An 18,967-nucleotide genomic window follows, 5' to 3' on the forward strand; every position below is an offset into this window, starting at 1 on the left:
TCTGCTTGCTTTTCAGATTTTTCTCAATTTCTTCCCATTCTCTCCTGGGGTTGCCCTCAATTGCTGCATTTGACTTGAGTTGTAGTTATTTTGTCAGATTATGATCAAAGAAAAAGAAACATTTTTGACTACTAGATGAACAAGCATTGGCAAACCCAATCAATATGGTTTATAGCTGAATATCAAAGCCCTATCGATTCGCCGATACTGCATGTCTACCTTCTCAATAGGAAACACAGGCCCAGATTTACTATCACTTTGCGCAGTGTTTCCATTAGTTTTGAAATGTAAACTGGCACAAAGTTTTGTGGTACTTACTTTCCAAAGCACATCAGGAACCACCCATGGGCTCTAATACAAATACCTGTCTACTAACACTGGTGGACAGGAACTTGCACCAAAAACTTCTGGCTCACATACAAAGTGGCAAAAGTATTAAAGTGTCGTTTTTCTACTAGAAGGATCCTCTTTCAGTACAAAACCTATGTTTGTTAGAAAGCACAGACCCTTGCACTATGGTGTAAAGGGGTTTGCATTTGCGCATGGCAGCCTATAGTGCAAGTAATGTAATAAAATTAAAGGTACCTTCCCCGTTGGGGTCCCGTGTTTTCCTCTAGCCGCAGCTCTCCTCAGACAGGAAGCTGCCACCCACAGGCAGCCACCCTCCCCTACGCCAATCACAACGCTGCAATGGCAGCATTGAGATTGGTGAAGCACATTGGAGAGCGCCCCAGCCAGCCATTTTCTCTATGTAGGCTGCAGCCTACATAGCGAAAAAGAGGGAGTGCACATGACTGTTCTGTTCGGCCCTGGGGCCGACCAAACAGTCAGTACTCACAACAGTGGGTAAGCTACTCCCCCCCTGCCCGGGGGGCAGCACCGCCCACCCACAACCAGCCACTATTTCTATTTCGTCGTGCGAGAAGCAGAAACATAAAATGGTAGTTTGGGCATTTTAGGTTTCTCGCACTGTGAGAAAGCAGTGGGGCGACGCCCCCACGCCCCAATGAAGCAGCTGCCACTGGGAGAGAGCTAAAGTACTTCAGTAGATATAGCATTCTTCTGCTCTCTCCTTCACACAGCGTAGAAACTTTGGTGTCCGAGCACCTGGGTTTACTTACAAAAGTGTGTGTGTTTTCTTTTATGTAGATTTTGCTGACAGTGCTTCCATTGCCTTAAAATAAATGAGATAATCGACAACAAATTCTCACTTGAACACACTTGCTGGGAGAAAAAAGATACAAGTGACTATGAATTCTTCTTGTGGAGATCGGTCCTAACGCTATATAGACATTTCAGTCAAGTATATGAAGGTAATGATCACACTAGTTAATGGAGCAAACACCAATGCACCTGGTTACTGGTGACTCTGTTGTGGAGTGTTGTGCTCCTGCTCACACATCCCTCTGTTGTTGGCGCCAAATCAGACAGTGGGAAAGGAGGAGGGTGCTGCCTGAGAGAACGCCTCCCCAATAAGCCTCCAACTCGAGCTGAGAAAATATGACATCTTTCATGTAGTGGGGCGGGGATCATGTTATTTTTCCTTGGAGAGAAGGGAAGTGAGTTTGAGAAAAACAAAACAGAAAATAGAGGCAAACCACGGACAAACTACTCTTACAAAGACAGGCGAAATGAGCTGATTTACAATTCAAGTATCTTACTTGGCGTTTTGGCTAATTGGAAAAGGGCGGAGGGGGACATCACTGAGCGATACTGACAGCTTAATTAAGGCATATGTGCCCTGCTGGGCTTCATCGTTGTTTCTGTAAGTAATTGAGTCGAGCACAGATATTGTTTTACGTATCCATTCCTGAAATGTTTTTATAAATTCTGATAGAACTATGTAGTGAGAGGATGTTTTTGACATCTCAACAGTACTTTCTGTAGAATAAACAACGTTGATGCTACAGAAACCTGCAATCATTTTGTGAACACGCCATCACTAATAACAAGCAAGGCATGGGAGGTGCGCTGTCAGCTGTAAGTGGACCTGCAGCCTTTGCACATTAGTCCCAGCGGTCTAGAAAAATAGCCAGGCAAATGTCTGCAGAGCCACACTCTTTAGACTTATATGTGCACATCCAGAATCCTTACTTCTAACACCGGTTACAAGCCTCAAATGCATTTTGTGCACGCACACCACATGCACAAACATTCTTCCCAACAACACTGTCTAACTTAGACACGCAAAAACCTCAAACACACCTCGCACTTCTCCTCTCAGACTCGTTTTCACAATAAACACGTGCCATGCCTGCATTCAATTCCATCGAGGACGAATACAGAGTTGTGTGGGCATTATGGCCTCCAATAGCTCTGGAAGTAGAGGCGAGGGAATGCTGCAGTACCCCATACTTCTTCTTGGAGTTCAGACAGAGAAGTAAAAACGAAGAGGCCTACCTTCCAGGACAAACTGTCTGCTGACAGGCTACTTTGACTGACAAAGAGATGTTAATCATTGTAAGTAGTGTGGCTCACTGGTTAGAGGCGGCAGAGCCGAGAGCAGAGGACGGCCCGGGACCAGGGTTCGATTCCCGGCGCGGCAGGTTTCTGGACCAGGGTCAGCGGACTCGATAATTCTCTCGCCTCGGTGCCCACTCTGATCAGCGATCACACTCGGCAACTCTGGGCATTAGCTTGCCTCATCTTCACTAACGGCCCCACCAGACCGCCGGGGATGCCTGGTCTCACCCTGGAGATACCCATTAAGGGACCATCTCTCAGGGAAGCCAGGAAGGGTTTCGCAGCGGTCGAAGCGCCTTGGGACCCTCCGGGTAAGTAGTGTGCTATATACATACATACATACAATTTACTATTCCTTTCTCACTGCATGTTTGGGTATTTTATAACTAGTGGCACGCTTCTGGGGTGCAAGTGAGGGCGAATGCCACGGCATTCCACAGGTTTTCTAACACACAGGTAAATAAAGATGGTGCGTTAGGCAGTAAACTGCACACATTGCAATATCTATCTACCAGCTGCACAGGAAGAGTAATCAAGGCACTTAAGTCACGTGATGGCGATGGCCAGCACTCCAACTTTGAAAATTGCCCGGGCACCACTGACAGCTTTCCCCCAACCAATACCAGGGTGTTCTAGCGTGAATAGTTGTTAATAACCCACGGCCCCACCCACCCACACACAATCATATTCACCTGTGAGCCCTGCCACCTTGTGTCTTGCATAATAACTGACAGGTGGGGCTAGAAGATTTCTGCCTTGCAGAGAGTGCTGCAGGGGGTTTCTGGTTTCTTGATAGGAGTTCATCGTTTTTCAGGTTTGCCTCTGTGTTAGTTACTGGCACTTCCCTTATTGTCAGCAGTAGCAGGTAGGTTTTGTGGTTAGGGGTGGGAAGAGCTCACTGCAGGGAGATGACATCCGTGCATCAGTTGCTCCCTGTCCTGGCAGCTTGCTTATTCTGCTGCTGCAGGCAACGCAGGCTGCATAGTGTGGTGAATTCTCCAGGATGCTGACTCTTAATGGGATGGGACCTGGTGAGCAATTCTTCCTTCTGATTGCTGTGCTTGCCATGTCCTTGGGATATCACCGCCCACCTTGCTTGCCTATTCACCTTGGGCTAAAGCATGGCGTTAAATGCAGACTGTTTTCCAAACCGTGCAGATCATCATTAGGGCTGATGCTGAGGTGGAGCATCCTCCCTCCTCACTCCTTTCTCCTCCCCGAAATCTCCCTACAGCTATTTAATTATCATACCCAGTAAGTCAGCTGGGCCAAGCTCAGGATCAGCACAGGTACTCCCCCCACACTTCCACACTTCCAGCTGTAGCAGGGGCTGCTCTCAGAGACACAAAGCAAGCAGCTACTAGTAATGGCAGCTGCTCTCCGTGAGCACCTAGAAGACTGTAGATAGGCCAGAGCACTTTAGCTGGGAGTTCCCAAGAGTGGACCAGCCTCACCTACCAGGGGATACCCATGAATGACCCAGTGCGCCAAGAGCTTCTCCGGCCACCTGTCTACGAGGAACGCTGAGCATCCAAGCTGCCAACTTTCGCCAAGTTCTCCTGTGAGAAAGTGCCTCTTTTTTTAAGTTTGATTTATTCAAGAAAATAAAGAAGGGGAGGGGAGGAAGGGGAAGGGGGAAATAACAGCTACAATAAGTACATAAATGAGATAAGCAATACATTAAAGATTCTCCTGTGAGAAAGTGCCTCTTTTGCATGGTTAGCCCCCCACTTTTTGAAAGGTTTCATGTGATGTGGTTTTGATGTGGTTTCAAATATACCGCACAGGGTCTCTGCCAACCAGGTGACCTGTGCCTGTGCTCCTTCCCTAAAAGAAACTCTCAATTGGCACTTCTACCCCCTGCAAGTCCCTAGTAAATGGTACTCAGGATATCTAGGGCTTGGGAGCAGAAAAGATTGCCTTGGTGCCCTTCTCACGGGGACCATGCCCTTGCAGCCTGCATGCCTCTGTGAGGGAGAAAATTACAAAGTTGACATGGCACCCTACTTGGTAGCATGGGTAAGGCACCCCTCCAGCAGGACTCACAGCCCTAAAGCAGGGTGCACTATTCTATAGGTGAGGACTACCTGCATGAGCAGACATGCCCCTACAATAGACCACTATTAGGAAACATCACCTGCCTGTATACAAGGATATATAGACGCCCAGGATCGGGTCAAAGCAATATAGGGCAACAATTAGGGCTGACGGACAGGCATGGTAACAGTGATCACAATACTAAACTAGTTAACACATTTATATTTCCTTTATTGTGATCATTTCAATAGTTCATAGATTCATATAAAAATTCACAAGACATATACATAGGAACATAATACAAAATACATAAATACTAACAGGTCCCACACAAAGCAATCAAAACCAGCAATCATGCCAACACTCACTCCCGGTAAAATACACATTCATTCAAACAATACCATTCCTAAAACTTTTTAACAATCATGCACATAATTACAACCAATCATGAATAATAAACAGCCACATGATGTAAAAATGGGGGGCTCTCGTGTATCCTCCCGGTGGTTGATGGAAGCAGTGTCCAGATGCACGAGGAAATTGAATGCCAATGTGGGTTTCGGTTTGAGACCCAGAGAGGGGCTACACCTTCATCAGGGCAATGGATAGATAGGTAGTGCGGGACACAACAAACAGACCTTCAATGTAATGGTATCCACTAGGATTTTATAGAGTATCTTAACCGGTCAGAAACTACTCAAACAAAGGAAGTCCACGGGTCAATATATGAGTGGGGCTCCAAAAGATTCCAAAATTATTCATTCTCAACGGGGAGCGAAGGTGACGGGGAAGGGTGTCCTCTGTGGTTATGTTGACCGGAATAGTGACTAAACTCATCCGAAAGAGCTCAGAAATATCCGCTAAACGTTAACGATGCGCCCTGAACGGTGGTTCCTCAGGAAGCAAATGGGGCTGGAAGCTCCCAGCCCCTACAATATTCAGGACCATTTCCTAATATTGTAAGTGCCAGAGTAGCCATAAACAGTACATGGGCTGGGAACTCAACAAATCGAGTTTCACAGCATCATGATGGCTCCACTGAATACAGGTGTGTTTGGTACCAAACTACTCATTTCAATAAACCCACACTGATGCCAGTTTGGGATTTATTGTACCATGTACCCAGAGGGCACCCCAAAGGTGCCCCCTGAATCCCTACCAACCCATGTGTGGTCTCTGACCAGCTGTAGGCAGCCAGCCACCAGCAGACATGTTTCTGAACTCCTGAGTGGAGAGCTCCTGTTCTTTGGGGCCAGGAACAATGCACAGCCAGGGTAGAGGTGCCATGCCTCCCCCCCAGGATGGCCCAGTACTCGAAGAAGGGAAGCTTCAAAGGTCTACCACCTATGAAATGCTACCCCCAGTCTCTGCTGCGAGCGGCAGATGACAGCCCCTGGTTTACACACCCACGTTGGGTGGGAAAACTGGTGGCAAAATAAAAAAGAAATAGTAGTTGTGCTCACCTCTGTCAACCCCACCCCTAAGGTGGGGCAAACGAGGTGAAGCACACGTTTCAGTCCACGCCATCTTAAAGATGGGGCACCCCTCCAATCAGGACTCCCACTGAAGGATGGCATAATAGAGGGTTTAGTCACCCCATGTGAGATCCCCCTTGGCCCTACCTGTTTCTCCCCCAAAACACATCCTAAATTTAGTATTTAGGTGGCTCAACCAGACCTGACCCACGGATCTGTGATGACCTAAGACGCAAGAAGACAAAACTGCAGAGAAGACTAAACACGACGACTGCCTTGGTCCCAGCCCTACCGACCTGTCTCCAGCTTCTGCGAACCTGCGACCCGTCTTGCATCCAGCAACCTCCGAAACCCTGGGAGAACTGCTGCCTTCAACAAAGACTCAAATCTCCCACAGACAGCAGACCTGTCCAAGAAGAACAAACCTCAAGAACCGCCACAGAGAGGACTGACTCTTGTTGACACGACTCCCTGCTACAAAAGAACTGCAAGAACCACATTAGTTGAGGACCAACACTAGTGTCAATGCGACTCATTGCTACCAAAGATCTCCCAAAGATCTGGGTCTGTGCCTGACCCTCTAGTCTACACAGCGCGGGGACACACTGTTTCTAGTGTAACCAGGCGCTTTATAAGCTTATTATTATTATTATCTCCCAAAGACTGCCGTGGTAGAGGACTTGCACGTGTGTCAACGCAACTCTACCCTGCCCAAAGGAAACACTGCAACAAGATGACTTCCCCAACCTCAAGGGATCCTCTCAGCCCCATGACCCGAGTTGCCCACAGCTCCGTGCCCTAGTGCCAGTACCTTCCTGCCAGGGGCCCTGTCGGTCACCTCCTGCACTGCCTGCCCGCGATCTACCCCCTATCCGATCTACAGCCGCTGACCAACAGTAACCGTGACATTAACTGTGTTGGCCACATCCTAAACCCCATTCCGCTCATTCCCTCTGCTGACAGCGAGGGTAAAAATCATCAGTGGTATCGACCGCCTCTGCGAAAGGTACTGACTTCTGCACCATATGAATGTTCCTGTCCCCCACAACCGGCCCTGCACTCAGTGTTGGTCTGACCACTGGAAGGCTGGAACTGGAACATGTATACTCGCTATATACAGCCCTCAATTGATTTCCCTTCACAGGATTATCTTGAAATGTCCGAATATTGCATGGTTGACTTTTGATTGTGAAAAGTATCTGTAATTGAAACTTACTTACCTTAGCAACATAGTCTTGGTCTTAAAATAAAATATAAACAAAGTATAATTTCTATAGAACTGGTCTGGATCTCCTTCCTGAGTTGTGCGTCCATTATTGGTCACAGTGGTGCAATAAATGTTTTACACTTCTTGGCTTTAGGCCTATGGCTTCTCACCCACACTAGCACTAATAGAGCACTTTGGGTTTTGCATTGAGCCCTGTACAGTTTTGGGAACCCTTGGACTCTGCGCACAATATACCATCTCTAGTGGCAGTATCATATACAGCGCCAGCTTCCTACATCTCCCCTCTGCAGCTAACTTTTAAAGAAAGATTGAGAGTACGTACTTTGATGACTCTGACTCCCAGCTCCAGCCCCATCCCAGCTGCTGCTTCTGTGGCTAAGACGTGGGATGCCCAGAGTGAGAGGATGCAAAATGTTTTTGTAGAGAAAATATTGGTTGCCAAGGAGAGGTAGTGGTTTGCTCAAGATCATTTATTAAATTCACCCCAGACCTGGCCCACCCGGGTGCTAATCTTTAAATAAACAAGGGAGACTGTGCTTGGTTTAAAAAAAAAAACGTTTGCCATGGATTTGCAGTTCCTTCTGCGATTTTGCAGCAAACATTTTTAAAGAAATGCTTTTTATCATCGGCCAGCCAGGTTAGCTTGAATCCAGTGGCACTGGGATGGTGTGGTGAGCAAAAGAACAATGGATTAATCTTTGTGGCTGTGGGTGAATGTTTGCATTGTTCCGCATTCCATCCATACTTTTTTCCCTTTGCTTTTGTTGTCCTAAGTGGGAAGGGTATGTCCAGACATGGGTCCCGTGCTCACTGCACCACTGGATTCAAGTTAGCCTGGCTGATGAGGGGTGATACCCTGAAACCGGTCCCACGATGCTTGTTTCCATTTCAGGGAGGACCTGGCTTGGCAGTTCGAGCTGGACTGTTCCCATGAGGTGCTGAGTCAAGACTAATTTGCATATGGCTGGGTCCAAACTGTGGTGGTGTGGTGAGCAAAAGAACGATGGATTAAACCCAGATCTTTGTGACTGGGGTGAATGTTTGCATTGTTCTGCATTCCGTTCATCATTTGTTCCCTTTGCTTTCGTCGCACTAAGTGGGAACGGTATGTCTAGACATGGGTCTCGTGCTCACGGCGCCACCGGATTCAAGCTAGCCTGGCTGATGAGGGGTGATGCCCTGAAACCGGTTCCCAGGATGCTTGTTTCCATTCCAGGGATGACCTGGCTTGGCAGTTCGGGCTGGACTGTTCCCATGAGGTGCCGAGTCAAGACTGTTTTGCATATGGTTGGGTCCAAACTGTGGTGGCGTGTTGAGCAATGATGGATTAAAGCCAGATTTTTGTGACTAGGGGTGAATGTTTGCATTGTTCAGCATTCCGTTCATCTTTTGTTCCGTTTGCTTTAGTTTCTTACTAAGCATAATCAATGTCCTTTTCTGGCAAATGCAGTTTAATTAGCCCCAATTCTAAAAAAATGTGTGCCTAAACAACTTGAACAAGGGTCTATATCCATTGGCTTGTATTACGTAAAGTATACTGACTTCTTTTCTGCATAAGATCTCTGTACCATATGTTATTGGGGGCATTCGTTTTGCTTTTACACTCTTTAAAAGCGGTTCAAATGAAGGTCTTTTTATTTTAGAGTGTATCCTTTTAGAACTGTATGTTAACAAATTGGCTTTTGCTCATAAAGATTGGAGCTGATCTTTCTAATTAGCTTTTTTTTAACCAAAAGTGAATCTAAGGTAAGTATATGTCTCCACAGATTCTATTTTGCTTCCTTTACGGACAAGATCTAGCATTTTCTTTTATGAGAGCCGAGGACTATCCCCTTTATTTTCTTCATATTTATCTTCATGCAGTTGATAGTAATGTACATATTAAAGGGCAGATTTACAAGCCCCTTGTGCCACTTTTGCGTCATTTTTAACATGGGAAAAATGACGCAAAAGTGGTGCAAGGGGCTTGTAAATCTGCCCCTAAGTGCTGAAAGTAACCTCCGTAAACCTATTTCAGTTTGATTCAGCATTTGAATGTCATCAGCATTTTGCAAGTTTGGGAGTAATACATGAGCAAACCGCTGTGGATGAGAGTTCTCTTTGCTAGTTGTGTCATTTAGGTCGGAAATATATAGATTCAAAAGCAAGGGAAGCAAAACACATATTTGCTTTAATCCGTCACCTGTGGATATTTTCTGAGACATTGTGTTTCATTCTCTCAGCTTTACTTGAGCCCACGTGTGTGAATGTAACAGGTGTATTGCTTGTAACAGATTTGAAAGAATGCCCCTTGGTTCAGTTTGGACCAGTACATATTTCACAATAGTGTATGAAGTGCCCCATTTAGATCAGCAAAACAGTAATTAATAAAGATGTCTTAGTCCGAGAGGATTCCAATAACATAAACAAGGCAGTGATATTGGTAATAGTACCAACTCCAGGGTAAAAGCCTGTTTGATTTAGTATGATGATGTTTTTTATCTTGAGACAATGCTTCCAAGTCCATTTACAATAGACTTGTGAGGTATGTAGCCTCTACCTCCATTAGAGCTATTAATCTGTAGTTAATTGGGTCATCCGACAGGTGGGGGCATTTTTGTATACTAGATGGAGTAAGGAACCTCTCCATGAGTCTGGAATCTTACTTCTGGGCAAACAGTGCCTACAGTGCTTAAGTTACACCTATCCCATACTATTAATGTTCCATGTGCTCCCAGTGGTCAATTTTGCATTTTATTTGCGAAGGCCTGATGTAGCAAGTGGTCAGGGCCTTAGTCATTCAACAATGTATAAGTGATTAGAGCTAAGCTCACCATTCTTTCTCTTGGTCCCTTGCTCTGAAGACGACCATAGGCTGATATGTTTCGGTTTACCCAATACCACATCTTTTTAAGAACATTATTTTTACTGCTTCTTACAAGCAGTATTAAAAACACAGAAATTCAAGTAAAGAATAGATTTCTTTCAAAAGTAAAATTATATCCTAATGGGTAATGTGGCTAACTGGTTAGAGCAGGCAGACCCTGAAGCAGAGGTCAGACCCGGGACCAGGGTTCAATTCCCGACTGCGGCAGGGTCTTGAGCTCAAATGTCCACGGACTCGATAATTCTCGCTTCGGTGCCTGACCTAATCATGGGTTCACACTCTGCAACTCTGGGCATTAAGCTTGCTTAATCTCCACAACGGCCCCCCGCGGCGGGATGCCTGGCTTTCACCTTGGGGATGCCCTGTAGGGGCTATCTCACAGGGAAAAGCCAGGACAGGTTCCCAAGGCAAACGCGGAGATACCCCTTCGGGGGTCGAATCTGGCGCTATATAAGATTATAATAATAATAATAATAATAATGAGGTGTCTAATTCTGTTACATTGTATGGTAATAATGACAATATAAAAAAAATATCAAATAAGCAGATTTGAATTGCAAAATCATTGCCACCTGCTCAGAATTGGTTGGATACTGAATTTGATGCAGTCCAAACTCCTAAAATTAGACTCTAGCACAATGAATACTACAGGCATATATAAGTCTAGTAATACAAAAACTGAGTAAATAATAAAAAATAAATCTGAGAATCATCCTGTAAAATAATTATTATATCAAGAAGCTGCATTCAATTCAAGTTGAATTATGGACCAGTTAACATTTTTTTGCCTCATTACTTATATAATCACTTTTCCCACCAATTTATTCATGTGAAAAACACACATCTTCCTAATTTTCTAATTGTATGCCATGTATGTATGTTGGCAGCATAGATCATTAATAAACAATGGATAGCTAGGTTAGTTAAGTCAGAACATGATTGTTGAGGGTGAATGACATTGTAATTGGATGCTTGTTTCCAGTCCGGGGAGGACCTGGCCTGGCAGTTCCGTCTGGACTGTTCCCATGAGGCACAGGGTCAAGCCTGATTTGCATATGGCTGGGTCCAAACTGGGGTGGTGTAGTGGGCTAAAGAACGATGGATTTAACCCAGATCATTTGACTGGGGAGAATGTTTGCATTGTCAGCATTCCGCCCATCATTTGTTTGCTTTAACACTTTTCGCCCTAAGTGGGATGGGTATGCCCAGACGTGGTTCCCTTGCTCACTGTGCCACTGGATTCAAGCTAGCCTGGCTGAAGAAGGAAGGGTGACATACCCTGAAACCAGTCCCAGGATGCTTGTTTCCGGTCCAGGGAGGACCTGGCCTGGCAGTTCGGTCTGGACTGTTCCCATGTGGCACAGGGTCAAGACTGATTTGCATATGGCCGGGTCCAAACTGGGGTGGCAAAAGAACGATGGATTTAACCCAGATCTTTTGACTGGGGGAGAATGTTTGCATTGTCAGTATTCCGTCTATCATTTGTTTGCTGTAACATTGTAATTGTGGTGGCAACGTTTCGAGCAGGTGTAAAACTTCACAAACTTGTTCATCATCTTGCAAAATGTTTCCACTGGACAGAATTTCCCAGCAGAAAAAAAAACTTGTTTGGAACAGATATTTTATCTGCAAATGCTTTTTATGTCATAGACTGTTTAAGCTGACTAAAGAGATGTTGATAATTTTTAGTACTGAACTTATTTTTGCAGGACTTTTCACTAATTATTTTAAAAAAAATCTCCAACAACTGTCTGTAGTTGGTGAAGATGGTCTAGTTCAAAATAAAACTTTGGAAATATCGTTGTAGAATAGGCTGTTTCTCCCTCTGTTAACTGAGTGTGTATATTCACCATTATTGAAAATCTGCATAACATTGATAATCCTTGGATCATAGTTCATACACCTAAGAATATCCCTACAGTGGCGAGAAATGGGGTGGCTTGAGAGCGGGGAGTAGGGGATCAGGAGACATAGTGTCATTGTTGCAATGTTGTTATATCTTATGGAAATACTCTTCAAATTCAATAAAATGGTTTATAAAAAAAAATCCCTACAGTGAATAAGAGGGAAAACAAATACTTGACTGAATGATGCCTTCTAATGGACTTTCTGGAAAGGAAGCAATACACGACATATAGAATTATAGATCTGCGTGTGTCAATAATGGGACTTTCTTCCAACAAGTGGTTTCAAGTGTAATCATAAACAATAAGAGCAAAGTTCAAGATTTCTAAGATGTGTCTTGAAACCCCAAAGTATTACACCCTTTGATACAGTGTCAATTGGATGGCAACAAAAAATTACTTCTGCTCTAACATATCTGCCAACAGCATATGCAGATATTATCTCTAGAAAAACTAAATGATGATGTTTGAAATAAACCAGCGAGCACAGATATGTTTTACAAGTGTACATTTTTTTTATCTTTTCTGCATTTAAATTGTATGAAACCATAATGGATTTATCTGCTTCTGTTTAAAGCAAAAATCAAAGAAATCTACCTTTATCAACCTACTCATAACAATTCAAAATGAATTCAAAATAATATTTTAATTTGATGGGGAAGCCAACAGAAACAGAATGCCCTTCACAAATACTTACAATGTACCTTATTCAACTGCAAAAAATGCCGAAGGTGGAAGTATTTTTAATTCCTTTCTTTCTTATTCCAGGTCTTTTACGCACATTTCTGTCAAAGTAATTCCATCAAGAGTGTTTAAAGGAATAAGTGAGGATGTCGCAACAATGTAAGTTGTTAGCATGCTTCATTAAGTTTAATAAAATTCTAATAAAGCTTTATATTGTAAACACTAATAGTAATTTCCTTTGCACAGAAATATATTGTCAGCATTGACTCTGATCTAAGTATGTACCTCTATTGTGGAAGAGGTGTGGGGCAGCGGCCAGGGTGCCTGACTTCGGGCTAAGGGGTTCATAGTTTGATCCCCGCCACCGGCGGCGGATCAGCCCAGCACCATGTGACTCTGGGCAATAGCTCGCTTAATCTTCCCGATGGCCCCCAGCGCTGGGACACCACTGCTGGGACACCACTTCAGATGTAGCTGTGTGCATTACAAATACTGGTATTTCATCTGTTCTAGAAACACCAAGAGAATGTCCAGAGTGAGCATAAAAACATTGATGTATAATTCCTTATTCATAGTAACATATGTAATGTAATTTAAGAACTAACATTGTTTATATTTTATTATGGACCCGATAGATTGTACATTATAAACTGTTCTTTGCAGATGGGTTGTGATCATTTAACAAACAATGCCCCTCTTCTTCACAATTTTCAATCGTAGGTATAGGATAGGATAGGATGTCCATTTGTATAGCGCGAATTGCTGCCCGGAGGCGTCCAAGCGCTAGGACATGAACATCACTCCCAAGAGAGACATCCTGATGCATTTTGTTTTTATTTAATTACATTTACCTCCCTCCTCTTCTATGTATACCTCAAGGGTATGCCAGTCCATCAATTCTGTTTTCTCTTTTTCTAGTCTCCCTTAGATGATTTCTCTGAGGTGTTGCATCATGATCAGATTCATAAGAAACAGCTTTGTAGTATTCATAGGTTTTCTATCCCAGGGAATCAAGACTTGTATCCACTTTATAATGATTTCTATGGATTACCATTCTGTGCTGAGATGGCTGATTTACTTTTTGATGGATTTCCTAAAATCTAAGACTATACTTCTTCATGAGATGCTGACAGACATGCTTCACTTTCTGGGAGGCTGTCTTACAGTGTTTTTTTTTCCTGATCCAATTTGAAAGGGACTTATTTTTAATAAAGTGGCTCGCAAACTTGATTCCTTAAACATAAACATTTTCAACTAAAACTAAATCACACTGTGATCCTTGAAATCACACTGTGATCCTTGAAATCTCAGATTTGGCAAATTTCTTTCAGTTATAATCAAGCAGCCATTTCTACATGGCAAATAGCTTTGCATACATCCCTTGCAGGTTCATCTACAGCTGCCTTTTAGCACCAGGATTAAATTAAGAGCAGTTTTGAAAGTTTACTTAAAACTTGAAATTAATAATAAGATTGAGATTTTTTATCAATTGAAAAATATATAAATGAAATGTTATCCTGAGCTCCTTTAAGTCATTATTTTCGAAACCGTATTTGTGTCAGCTCCTCAAATGGATCTAGAATTTTAAGATACAGTCTTTTATGAATCAAAATCCGGTTGGAGGACCAATGTGAATTTCATTTAACGATGTTGCCATCTTTGCCTTGCTAAAGATGATAGTATAAGACATCCTTGGTGCTTCTGCCAATGACTTGCTCATGATTAAAAGAACAGTAAGACAGCTGCTTGCTATAAAGGACAAAATATGTAACTATGGGGGTGCACTGTTCAATTTATAGATAGTGTAAATTTGAAGTTACGAGGCTACACAAAAATGAACATATTGCAGCATTTTTCTCATTGTTGCACTAAGAGTGAAAACATAGGTTTGGCTAACTTTTTTGTTTTTGTAAATTTGAGAAACACATAGCTGGGTCTATGGCCTGTTTTAAAATAGGGCTAAAAAATACACATATCATATCATATGCAAAATGTGTATAAGAATGGATTTATATGTCTTTACACTATCTTTGATTTGGTAGCAAAGTGGGGGGCAGATGTATCATCCGTTTTTTTTGTCGCAAACGCTGCGATTCGGAAAATAGCAGCGTTTGCGACAAAAAAAACGGGATTTGGAATGTATCATTCAAAAAGCCTCGCAATATTAAGGAATCGCTAATTTAGCGATTCCTTAATATTGCGAGGCTTTTAAGAAATAGCAAATTGCGATTTAAGATTTGAAATGTATCAAGCATTTCAGTGTTGCGATTTTTGACTAAGAATTCGCAAATTACCATCAACTTGTAGTTGGTGGTAACTTGCAAATTCTTTTCAAAAAGCACTTTTTTTACATTCTAAAGGTGCCATATGACGCTCATACATGCCCTTAGGGCATTTATGTGCGCCATATGCGTACACATATCAAATTCAGGGGTGCAGCAGGGTGTCCTTAAGACACCCTTGCACCCTTGAAATTATTCTCAATTTGCGATTAGCTAATTGCTAATCGCAAATTGAGTATAATTTTACATTCATTCCTATGGGCCTCCTGGCCCATAGAAATGAATGGGAAATTATTCCTTAATTGCGATTAGCAATTTGCTAATCGCAATTAAGGAATTCTAAGGATTCGCTAATAAATAGCGAAATTCTACATACATACCATTTTGCACTTCTCAAATAGCGATTCCTTAACAATCGCTATTTGAGAAGTGCAAAATGGTATCTTGATACATGTGCCCCTGGGTTTCTAATAAAGCTTTCGCATTAAACCATTCAAAATTACCCTCGGGATTGACAGTTTTCTTTTCTATTTAGTTATGACTATGGGAGTAGTTCCCAGTAGCAACCATACTTCCTGTGTTAACAAATTACGTTTCCTAAATTTAGATTCGATTTATTCAAGTGCAGTAGTGATAACCAGACTTTCCCATTTCCCAACTTTCTTTCACTGTGGCCGATTTGACTAGTTATAAAATGGCATGTGGTGCCGCGTGGGACACACATAAGGAAATCCACCGCACTTGATGAATGTCAATTCGAAAAGCATTTATTTTAGGCACTACACAGCAACACCGACACATTTTGACATAACCAGTCTTGAGCAAAGTTGGCGAGTCCGTTTTCTATTTCATAATGTATACAATTTACCCATCCTGCCTCCCATGAAGCATTTTGGGACATGTAGTTAACAATGTCTTTGCATTAAAAACAAATCTGATTATACATAATGTTTCACATCAGGAGCATACCTACATTTATATTCATTTGACATCTTTGATATTGTTACTTGGAATGGGCCCATGCTGACTAAAATACAGCCTTCTCAATTAGCCCGTCAAAATGGCTTTATCTCTTTACATATCGTATCGCTCAACCAAGAGAGACGTTTGTCAATCAATTCGGCAATTCGACATTTATATCATAACTATTAACCAAAATCTCTCAGCCAAATTTATTTGACACACATTAAATCATATGAGATGTGAAATATAAAACGGGCTCACCAACCGTGGATAAAACAGGTTCGGTCAAAACGCTTTGCTGCTGCTGTGTTGTGCCTTGAACAAATGCAATTAGATTTGAAATTCACAGAGTGCTGTGGACATCTGTGTATTAAATTATGGGAGATTTTGTCTGTGTCCCGCATATGCACCACCTGCTAGTGCATGGCACCATTGCAGACCACATTAAGAGTAATGAATTCAGGGGCAGCGCCTGGCTTCTAAGGACTGCAGAGCCATACCCAAAGGGTTGAGCGCTGAACAGACATTATGGGAGGGTCCTGTCCGAATGAGAGATCTCCCTGACCTAAGGTACATGCATTGGTACATACACTAGGTTTTGCCTATGTGATTAATAATTAGCTGTTTTTAGGTTTCACCTGCATGGCGCTTGCGCTGTGCTTGTGAAATCTCTTGTATTTAATATATCTTAAAAGGGGGCTCTTATCAGTTACCAATGCAGAATTGCTGTGTTCATTCACCATTGTGTGGAATGTTTTTTTTTGTTAATATCCCCTGGACGCATGCATTTACAATACATCTACTAAAGCTGTTCACGCTGTTTAAGCCCCACTCATTGTCAAGATAAGATATCTTCCCATTGAAAAGTTAGACAGCTTCTAACAGTATGCTGGAATACTTGCTTTTTATTACTTATTTGTGTAAAGCAGATGCTTTAGCACATTTGTGGCAGTTCATATTTACACCTCAGTACGTTTCTTTGCACTTTGTAGACACAATTGGATTGATTTTTGGTCATTATCATCACATTTCAAATGTTGCAGTAAACATACATGTTAAAAATAAAGTACATATATTTTACTACTAAACAGGCAGCCACAAGTACAGTTACCTTTCAGACAGCAAGGTCATGATTTGAATGGCACAGCAGGTGCAGTAGCACCAGGCACAAACGGTGACAGAACTCCTCTTAAACACATAATTTTGCTATATTTGACTATTAAACAAGCAGTCGCAATTGTAGTTAATTTGCAGTTAAAGGGATTTGATTTGAATGGTTCAGCAGGTGCAGAGGCACCGGGGCCCAAAGGTCTAGGGACCCACTAAACCCAGGTTATTGCTAAAATTTAAATCTAAACAGGCGGTCACAACTGCAGTTGCCTTGCAGACAACAATGTCATGATTTCAATGGGGCAGCAGTTGAGTGAAATAAGGACCAAAAGCTCTAGGTACACCATTAAACATCTAATATTGTTATATTTTACAACTAAACAGGCAGTCACAAGTTCAGTCATCTAACAAGCGCTAGGGCCATGATTTCAATAATGCTGCAGGTGCAATGGCACCGGGACATAAAGCTCCAGGCACCGCACTAAACACAGATTATTGCTATATTTTATAACTAAACAGGCAGTCACAAGTGCAGTCATCTTTCAGGCACTTGGGTAATTATTTGAATGGTGCAGCAGATGCAGTGAAACAGGGCAAAAGTGTTGTCATAACTCCTCTAAACCCCTAATATTTATATATATTACTACTGAACAGGCAGTCACTTTGCAGTTGAAAGGGGTTTGATTTACATGATGCAGCAGGTGCAGTGGTACTGGGCCCAAAAGTTGTCATAACTCCACTAAACAACAAGTATTGCTATATTTTACTACTAAACAGCCAGTCACAAGTGTAGTTATCTTGCAGGCAACAGGGTCATTATTTGAACGGTGCAGCAGGTGCAGTGGCACCAGGCCCAAAGGTTGTCAGAACTCCTCTAAACAACTAATTCTGCTATATTTTACAACTAAGCAAGCAGTCATAAGTGCAGTTATCTAGCAGGCACTAAGGTCATGATTTCAATAGTGCAGCAGGTGCAGTGGCACCAGGACCAAAAGCTTGAGGCACCCCACTAAACACCTACTGTTGCTTTATTCCTAAACAGGCAACCACAAGTACAGTTACCTTGCAAACAACAGGGTCATGATCTAAATGGTGCAGCAGGTGCAGTTGCACTGGGCATAACCGTTGTCAGAACTCCTTTAAACACCTAATATTGCTATATTTGGCTACTAAACAAGCAGCCACAATTGCAGTTACCTTGCAGTTAAATGAGATCTGATCTTAATGGTGCAGCAGGTGCAGTGGCACTGGGGCAAAACGATGTAGGAACTCCATTAAATGCAGAATATTATGCCACCCTGAGAAAAGTCTGGTTAGTCCCTGTTTGTAAAAATTTAGGGACATCCAGGGGTGTCGAGGCCTTACGAATCATTTGCACTTCCACCCATATGCCTGTAGTCCTAGCAACAGCCAAGTACCTGGGGTGGGCATGGTCTATTAGACGGAGGGCTCTTCTCTAGAGTACATCGATAGGGGTATCCTTTCTGGCATCTGTGCAATCATGTACCAAAGTTTTATATTGTTTTTTTGCTCTGATTAATTGTCTATGTCTGCACAATTTTTCTTAAAATTCTGTATTAATGAGGAAACAATTTTTAACGATGTATTTTAAATGTATGTTTGTGCTTTTATGAGTCTAATCCTCGAATAAAGCTTTTTGAATTACAGAATATTGCTAAGCTTTATTACTAAACAGGCTGTCACAAGTGCAGGTATCAAGCAGGCACTAGGGCCATGATTTCAATGCTGCTGCAGATGCAGTGGCATCAGGGCCAAAAGTTGTCTGAACTCCTGTAAACATCAAATATTGCTATATTTTGGGGCACTAGAGGGCGCACAAGCAGAATGGCTGCCCTGTGGTGAGGCTCCTGCTACCCGGAATAATTATCCGGTATTTATCCTGCCAAACTGGAACGAAATCTGCTGTTATGAAACCTGCATGTCTCTAAATACAT

General features: G+C 42.7%; 1 protein-coding gene across 1 annotated transcript in view; it reads left to right on the forward strand.

Moving 5' to 3' along the window:
• Positions 1-18,967, forward strand: part of LHCGR (luteinizing hormone/choriogonadotropin receptor) — a 1,044,354-nt gene that overhangs the window by 355,278 nt on the left and 670,109 nt on the right. Inside the window, exon 2 of the mRNA XM_086925446.1 lies at positions 12,742-12,816. Coding sequence (XP_086781572.1) covers positions 12,742-12,816 — 75 coding nt within the window. The remainder of the gene's footprint in view (positions 1-12,741; positions 12,817-18,967) is intronic.

The sequence above is a fragment of the Lissotriton vulgaris genome, chromosome 6 (genome assembly GCF_964263255.1).
Source record: "Lissotriton vulgaris chromosome 6, aLisVul1.2, whole genome shotgun sequence".
Lineage (NCBI taxonomy): Eukaryota > Metazoa > Chordata > Amphibia > Caudata > Salamandridae > Lissotriton > Lissotriton vulgaris.